The sequence below is a fragment of the Cyprinus carpio genome, chromosome B1 (assembly GCF_018340385.1).
Source record: "Cyprinus carpio isolate SPL01 chromosome B1, ASM1834038v1, whole genome shotgun sequence".
Classification (NCBI taxonomy): domain Eukaryota; kingdom Metazoa; phylum Chordata; class Actinopteri; order Cypriniformes; family Cyprinidae; genus Cyprinus; species Cyprinus carpio.
In genome coordinates this window covers 24,159,351-24,168,741 of record NC_056597.1, presented here as the reverse complement: position 1 = coordinate 24,168,741, position 9,391 = coordinate 24,159,351, and the positions used below count along the sequence as shown (strand labels likewise).

Below are 9,391 nucleotides of genomic sequence, written 5' to 3'. Positions count from 1 at the left end.
TCTGAACGTTCTGAAAGAAATAGTTACATTTCAAAAACGTTCCATGAAAGACACATAAATAATGTTTTCGTGCTAACATTTTGACAGCATTATTAACTCTGAATAAACATTCTATTAGTGTGACTGGAAGAACGTTTTGTCCATAACTTTGAAAGAACCTTACCAGAATGTTAGTCAAAGTTCTGAGAACGTTCTCTGTTTTGGGTATAAATGCATAAAAAAGAAAGAAAATACATACTTAAAATTACTCTACATAAATTAACGTCTGTACTCCATTGAGTTCTACTGCATGACGTCAGAAGACTGGGAATATAGCGCACAAGTCGTATGGAATGTTGTTTATTATGCTTTTAAGGCATTTTTGGCGCTGGGTAATGTTTTTAACAGCATATGAGTCGAGTTTGGCATGAGGGTGAGTAAACAAGACAGAATTTTAATTTTGGTGGGTGATATATTATTTTAGTTTTGCAGTGTGGATTTTGGAAACTAATTAAATGTTTGAAAGTTTTAATAAACCTCATTTACTACAAAGTTCATGAGTTCAACCACTAGATGGCCTTATTGTCCCACTGTGATTATTATTGGTGCCACTGTACTGCTTTCATTTGTCTGTCCAGAGTCAGAAACCCTCGTTCTGCTTTGATTGTGTTTGTGAAGTGTGTGTTAAACACAAGCTGCATTCACTTTGTGTTTTAAGGTCAGTTGAATCATTCAGAAGCACACTTCTCTAAAATACTGGTGATTACGTCATGACCGAGTTAAAATTTGTTCTGTGACTCCAGCACGGACTCTGTTCTGAGAAATGACTCGGAGACATTGTTTCTGAACTCCTGAGATGATTTTAAACCCTAAAGGACGTGTAGGAATAGCACCCGATGATGCTTTTCAGTCTTGAATCTTTTCAAGGAATCTCTCCCTTTGTATGTTTAACTATAGCCTCGTTTTCAGAAGTAAAGAGGATATACAGAGTTGCATTTGATGAGAAATATTCATAGTGCGATCTCTGACGCTTGACTACAGACAGTTTCAGACATTTCTGAGATCTCTTTCTGAATCACTTGAGAGAGAGTACAGTGAGAGATATGAGAAGGAGAAACACCTGCGAAGCCAGATAATTCTGTCTCAGACATCTCTATTTGCTCTCTGTGTGATTTCATTGCTATCTAGGAGAACAGTGGAGTTAAATGACAGATCTTATTTGTGATTTCTCCTTTTTCTACAGGAAAGACATGAATACAAAGTATCAGATCAGCACAATAGTGCACAATTACCACAGCAGTGCAGTCATATTTCTGGAATCCTCAATGTAAGAAAGGGAAATAAAATAACTACCCAGCACATAATGACTTCTTGTGTTTCCTGTACTGTATGAGAATCTGGGACAGAAGCGATTATAGAGACATATTAAAGCAGAACAACGGAGGCTTTATGAATATGGATTTTACTGCTGTGTTTTCTGCATTTCATTTGGATGTGTTGTATTAGGGACACGAAACACTCCTCATTCTAGAGAGATCCTCATGTTAATCTCTATATACGTCCAGAATCCAGTGTTCGCGGAGAAGCTTTACCAGCCTGCTGCAAGACATGCCAGCTCTGTAATTTTCTCTGTGTGTGCTGATCTCAACAGCTATTTCCAGCTCATCTTCTTTGTTTCTTTGACTCGTGAGTGAAATTAAAGCACTGTTGAGCATCTCTCAGTTTATAAAAAGAACATCTGTCCCTCACACCTTCACACATTTGGAGACACTGCGAGGCCTCGTGCACACATCTGACGTGTGCATATATACTAATGTTTTTCTCAATGATGTAAAAATAGAAGGGAAGCAAATATAAGTGCTTAGATGTAGGTCAGATGATCGGATATCAGATCACCACATTCGAAAGTGACTCAGATTGGATGTGAATAATGTGCCGTTGATATGCATGCAATAAGATTTGCAGTGGAATAATCAGCTTGACAGTGTAAATGTGGCCTATCAGACAGCAGATGAGTGCATGCTCCTGTGCTAAATTAATAAATGCAAATGTTCCCTAATCACTTCATTCAACTGAAGAATTGTCAACTGAAGATTGTCAATGCATTTTAACCCTATAAGGCCTGACATATGAAAGAATAGTCAGAAAAAATCTATTTCAATGGAACTGTTTAGTGATAATATTAAATAATACAATATACTAAAAAATCTAAAGTTTGCGTGTGTTTCATGTTGATATGCTTTTATTGTCGTGTATTCTAATGTATAGATAATATGGAAGAAAAGATCCAAACTGAGCAAAAACATGTAATTTTGTGCAAATGCTGATATTTTTATGCTAAAAAGTACGATGAAATTCTGAAATGTAAGTCAATGAGATCTTTATAACAGTATAGCAGATACTTACATAAAATTATATAAATATCACTCTATAGCTTCACTTAGTAAGATGATATTTAATTGCTCAAAACATAAAATGCAATGCAATGCAATGATTATTGAAAGATGAAGAAATAAACACTCCTCAAAAGCCTGATGATCATACCTGACACTCGCATTCAGAGATGCTTTTGACAGTGTAAATATGGCCTGATATACACAAACGGCCGCTTTAAATAGAAGTGTGAGCTAAATTAATAAATGCAAATGTTCTTTTATATTTCCATACAACAGAGAAACAACATAATACTGATCTAATAACATAACCAGATCCCTGAGCAGATTTCAATGCATTTTAAGCATTAGCCTCTGTTTTCTTAAAGCACAACACACACACACACACACACACACACACACACGCCCCTGATGGTTTACCGCAGGGTGTAGTCAGCACTGTTTTGACTCAAATAAAAACATCAAATAGACGGTTACATTTCCCCATTCCACACCGCCCTGCGTGTGTCTGCATGTAAACTCCCTTCAATGGGAAATTTGCATGTGGCTGATGCTTGTCTGTGACAAAGTATTGTTTGTCTGAGCATGCTTTGTATATGCGTCAAAGCGTGCTCATGTTCAGAAGTCTATCAGTTGCATTCATGCAAACGTCACCTGTTTTCTCGAAGCGCCTCGCAGTGACTGTTGCATGCTGACGCGCAGGATTGGAGCAATGCAATTAGCTTTGGTGCTATTTTAAAAGGGCCAGACATTAATGCCTACAGCTGTGGCTAATGGAAGCAGTGTGGAAACAATAGTCTGTTCTCAGCGTCTTCCTCTTCACTGCTGACAAAGACTGCCACCCGTCCCTGAAGGATGAAGCATCCGGGGAGAATTAGGGAAAGAGTTCAATGAGCTTAAGTCCAACAATGAGTCCAGCAAAGCCCACATGATAGAGGCCCAACAGTTGTAGAGCAGCTTCAGGGTCATTAAAACATCACCCTGGACTTCATGATCCTTCGGTAAGGGGCTCACGAACAAATCTGCAGTTTGTAGCCTAAATGGACGTATGACATGAGATCTGTTTCACAGGTTTACATTACACTCTTGTTCGCTCTTCACAAGCCAGATGAGATTTCAATGACTGGTAACACACTAGATGAGCTTTCAGTGGATTTTCAGTGGACTTTTTATTCGATTAATATGAGTTTTCATAATGCATTTGGCAGTTCTCACACCCTCAGTGTTGAATATTTGTGTGACTCTTGTCCCAGACCATACTTGTGTTATTTATAGTAGCAGATGAGGACAGAACTCAAGTCTCAGAAATATGCAAAACAGATTTTTTTTTTTCTACGTTGAACTTCATTGACATTATATAGAGTTCAAGTGCAGTGAGCATGTAAAAAGAAGAGAAGTACATTATGATGTTTAAGGCTAGACACTGCAGGTGAATAGAGTAAAAAAAATTAACAAAAAAACCTAATAGTTATCGGTTACCCGGTTGATTGATTACACTGATAATTGCAAATATTTTTTGTATTACAAGTTTTCTAAAATGTTAGGTTTACATATGCAAATTAGGCATTATTTAATGAAACGTGCTAATTTGCATAAATTTCGAGTACAGAAATCTGAACACTGGATGAAGTCAGTTTCAAAATTCTTGTTTAATTTTCTTGACATATATAGACTCAAATGTGTTTACAGAGGGAATTTTGAGTATGTTATTTTTGTCACTCCATAATTCAGAAAACACAAAAAACATTATATTTTCACATTGTTTTGGGGAATAAAGTGTTGTATATAATCAAGTAAATTATATATGAACAAATCCCTCTGTAAAAACCTTCAGGATGTAGACTATAGGAATAAAAATGAAAAGTTTGGTGTGTGTAAGTGCTTCTGAAGTAGAGATTTATGGCTCAAAAAACTCGCTTTTAGAAAACAGACTTTAGAAATATGTATTGTAATTGAAATCTATTGACACAAATAAATACAGTGCTATGAAAGAAACACTTAACAGTGTCTTTTAAATGTTTTCTTTCCACTATTCTGAAGAGGAAAAAAAGAAAAAGAAAAACACATTTTATGAAAAACCAAAAGCCCAAAATCTCAAAGGTGCAAGAAAAAACTGTTTTGTTGTTTTGTTTTGTTTTTTGCCTTGTTTATTTTTGCTGATGCAAGTTGGCTAATTTGGTGCAGATCACATGACATAAATAGTGACTGTGGTTCAAAAACAACTAAAAAATGTAAAACAATAGTTTTTGGGGGAAATCTAAAGCGTGTATAATGGCATTCTGTTGTGCTGTTACTGATGCTGTTTGGATGGCTAATTTTGCAATCAACGCGACGCGATTTTGACGCAACGCTTTCGCTGTAGGCGAGGTGTAACGTGATAGTCCCCTCCCACTTCATGACGTGCCCGCGCTGTCATCCAATCAGCACGCGAGAAGCCATTCCCAGGCTCCTCCCCCTCGAGAAACGGAGCCGTGAGTTCGCCGCGCGCCGCTCAGTCCAGTGAGTCACCGTTCGCGCTGGAATACCGAGAGGAAAAGAGCGGCGGATAACGAACGGAAACCGGGAAAAGAGCTGGAGCTGCGAGCATGGCGGTCGAGGAGGAAGGTCTTCGGGTTTTCCAGAGTGTCAAAATAAAAATCGGTGAGTTTTGGAGCGCGTTAATGATCCCTTGACCGCGTTCCATATTCTGACTGAAATCACACGGTGAATTCTCACTGTATATTGTGAGAATGTGTGGATATTTATACAAATGAATACGTAATTTTGTCATTTAGATATAAACGCGGATATATACGAGGCGATTGTATCGCATCACACAGTAAATAATCTCATATTATGTGTTTGAATGGCGCCTCAGATGAGCGAGCCTCAAATAACGGTCAACGTTAGCTTCGCCTCCAGATGCGCGGAAACACCGATGTCTGGTTGTTATACTCGGTGTTTTCCTCACATAGACACAGATGAGCGTGTTTCACTCCAGCTGCGGATGTTTAGAAGCTGCAGAGCAGTTCTAGCTCTGGACTCATGACCGACACAGTCGCTTTTTCAGTGTGTTCTGCATCTGAAAACATTTATACAGGCATCGCAACAAGTTCAAACACGCTGATGAAATCATTCTCTCCGACTCGTGATTTTCTTCCTGGACTGACAGACAGACTGACAGACAGACAGGTGTTGTGTTCTCAGCTCGACTGCTGGCATGTGGTTTGACTGATGTACACATGATAAACACTGGGAAGATGCTCTTTGTGTTGGTCTCTTTCGATTTCTGTTTGAGTCTGCTTGACATTTGAAATCGTGCATCTGTGTTTGTGATGTTCCTCTGTTGCACACCGGTCTCATTCATGAGTGTGTGTGTGTGTGTGTGTTTGCTGCTGTCATGGAGCTGTTGTTTGACTCAGATTAAAGCAGAACACACACACACACACACACACACACACACACACAAAACATAACACAAAAAAAAAAAAAAAAACACACACACACACATAATCTCACACACACACACACACATACTCTCACACACGCACACTCACAAACACACACACACACACACACACACACATACTCTCACACACGCACACTCACACACACACACACACACATACTCTCACACACGCACACACACACACACACACACACACACACACACACACACACACACACACACACAGGGGTGTGTTTGGCTCTGAGCATCAGTCTCTTCCATATTTCCATATGCACCACAGTGCAGCTGATCACATTAATATGAGGTCGTGTAACTGCTTTACATTTAAATATCACTCAGTTTGGGTTGTACATTGAAAAAAAAAAAAATGCTGTAAGAACATTTTCGGTGACACTCATTAGCTCCGTCCTTGTACTCTGCACAATGGTAATAAAGTTTAATCTAATCTAAAACTTCAAGCCTGAATATATAATGCATCATAAAAGCATTAATTATGCCTTGTTGTGCACCTCATAATGTAACCTCAGTTATAAAACATTATAATACTTATGTATGCATTGAACACACTTTGAGAAAGTATAATGCATTGACACAATAAACAAACAACTTCAGATTTTAACTTCGGCTACAAGTATTTATGAAAAGATTACAACATACGTTACCTTATAATGTATTATAAAAAAGTTTTCAAGTAAAGTGTTACCTAATTTTAATTCAGAAATTGCTTAAACTAGAAATGCACTGAACTAAACGTGAAATATTGATGTAGAAAGACTGAAATAGAATGTTTTTTTAATACGTTTCACAACAGTGTTATAAGCAGTTCATAAATAATGTGTAGAATCACTGACCCGTAAGGGTTATTATAGTTAACTAAAACTAAAAGCATAAACATTTTTTTTTTGTTATGAAATGAAATAAATGTTAACTGCCATAAAATAAAATAAAAAACCATTAAGCTTATTTTATTTCAGCTAGTTGGCAAAGCAACATTTCTAATTTAATTTTAACTTCATGTATTAAAATAACTAAAACTGATATAAAAATGTATAAATAGACATAAAAATCAATGACTAATAAAAATTATAAAAATACACAACAAAATTGCCAAATGGAAAATACAAAATAGATATAATTTAAAATATATGCCAAAATATGATTTTTTTTTTGTGATAACTGGTAATTTTTACTAGCGGCTGCTGTTATTAAAGTAAGAAAATTAAACTAAATAACAAAACGAGCCCATTTTCAATTATAAACCTTACTTTCATACTTAGTACTAAAGTATTTTGGCAGGAATTCCTCAGACTTTTATGTTTTGAAGTGCAGCAGTCAACTTTAGATGAAGAAAATGTGTTTGTTATGATTATTAGCGCTTTATAACACTGTTGTTGTTATTATTATTAACACACAAAGAACTCCACTGTGGTAATACCATGGTACAGTGATGGCTTTGCATGGTACTGTAATGGGCAATTAAGTTATTCTCTACTTTAGATGAATAAAATTGTTATTATTATACTTAAATCAACACTTATAAGTAACAGTGATGGTATTAGATTGATAGGTAGATATGGGAACAAATCCGTTTGTGCTTGATTCGTGATTGCGAGTGTTGTTTCCTAACATCTTCACTTAACCCGATTGCTTCACCAGCGTTTGACAGAATTGTGCATGTTTTGGAGAAGTAGCCGCAGTCCCGGATCGGTTCGGTGCTCCAGGTGACGTTACGCACCTTCAAACAGCAGAGGAAACAGCGAGATCTTAGAGAGAATCTCATCTGTGCTAGATGCTATCGGCCGTCACACCCTGCTTTACAGAAGGCCTGGTGTCCAGTTGGTACAGTAACGTCTCTCTCTGCTAGTCAGCTGTTGCATTATAAAGTTTTCCTTGACGGATGAATGCCTTTTGCTTTCTTTCAAGGCTGTTGAGGTTGTATTGGTTGCAGAAGCGCATCCGTTCTGCGAGAGCATCTGATGTTTTGTTTTAGCATGTTAAATAAATATCTGGAAGATAGTTGGTGGTTGATGACGAGAGTTTTGTACAGGATGATACTACTGATACCTATCAGTGTTGTTAATGTATGACAAAATGCTCAAAATGACCGAAAATCACTCGGTTAATCAGTTCGAAGATAAAAGAACATAACGGCTTTAATGAGGGCAAGGAATAAAATCCCATGCAACATTTTAAATGGCATTCAATTAAATTCGATGGAGAAAACTATTCATTTATAGATGCTTATTATATAGAGACAATTATATTTTACATCTCTCTCTCTCTCTCTCTCTCACTCAGTGTTACCAAGTTCACGTTTTCCTCTGTAATTGAGCTCCTTGTAAAAATATTTTTTTTCCTCATGGTTTAAAGTAGGGATGTCAGTTTTCGATTATTATTTTCATGATTGATCGTTGTTTAAATTAACGATCAATTAATGATTAATCGTTAACCTTAATGAATGCAGTGGCATGTAGCCTGTGCATGACAGGATGTGCAAATGCCATTCAAAACGCCCGAATTAAAGGGGTTTTAGTCTAAATAAAAGGCTATTAGCAGGACTTTAAAATGAATGGATGTGATTATGAACATTTAATAAAATGAAGAGAGCATGCCGTAGTTACGTTTACAGGATTCCAGACTCATTCTTTCTCCATTGCCTTCCAACGGCTGTAGCTCAGCCACTTTTTGTCCGATTCCAAAAAGCCATAATATCATTTTGAAGATATTTTACTAGTTAGACTTTTTCCAAAGACTTTTTCCAAACTATAATTCCTGACTAAATGTATAATCAAGTGAAATATTATGAAGTTTCAATAACAATATACACTACTATAACATTCAAAAGCTTGATGTAAATAATATAAATGTACCAATAAATGTAACTGTAACAAATGTAACAAACAATGCTGTTCTTTCAATTTATCCCCCCTAAAAAACCTGAAAAAAATATTCTCAGCTCTTTTCAACATTAATAATTATAATAATAATGATAATAATGATGATGATAATAATTACAATAAATGTTTTTTTGTAGAAAATAAGATTGTTAAAAGGATTTCTGAAGGATTGTGTGACTGGAGTAATGATGCAAAAAATTCAGTTTGAAAGTCAGCTTTGATTGTTCCTAATAAACTGCTTTAACTGCACTCACAAGTGAATATTAAATTATGTTGTGGGATAATTAAATATATTCTAAATAATCTACAAACATAAAATTATATTCATTTATTTTGTCCTCACATTCTTTCTTGTAACTCATCCCTCTCAGTGACACAGCTGACTGAATGGCTCATTATGCAGCTCATTATGCAGGTCTTTGTCTTCTCAGGTGTGAATTCATGATAGTTGACGCCTACTCGCATATGACTTTTACCAACAAAAAGTGTCTTAGAAAATTTAAATCAATATATTGTTTTCTGCAAGTGAGTAAACAAGATGATTTTCACATCATTTAGAAAAAAAAATTCTAGGCTACAAGCTCCAGTTCTCAAGTCCCGGGAACCAATTTTCTGTATGTGTTTTATTGCCTTATTCAAGTGATTTAACATTTTTAGTTTTTCACTAACCACGC

General features: G+C 36.2%; 1 protein-coding gene across 2 annotated transcripts in view; it reads left to right on the top strand.

Moving 5' to 3' along the window:
• The first annotated feature begins 4,855 nt into the window (after positions 1-4,855).
• Positions 4,856-9,391, top strand: part of LOC109097550 (ras GTPase-activating protein 3-like) — a 43,974-nt gene continuing 39,438 nt past the window's right edge. Inside the window, exon 1 of one of the 2 annotated variants that reach the window (XM_042717040.1) lies at positions 4,856-5,012. In XM_042717040.1, coding sequence (XP_042572974.1) covers positions 4,958-5,012 — 55 coding nt within the window. In that variant the 5' untranslated portion in view covers positions 4,856-4,957. The remainder of the gene's footprint in view (positions 5,013-9,391) is intronic. The other variant, XM_042717041.1, reaches the window with a different exon arrangement.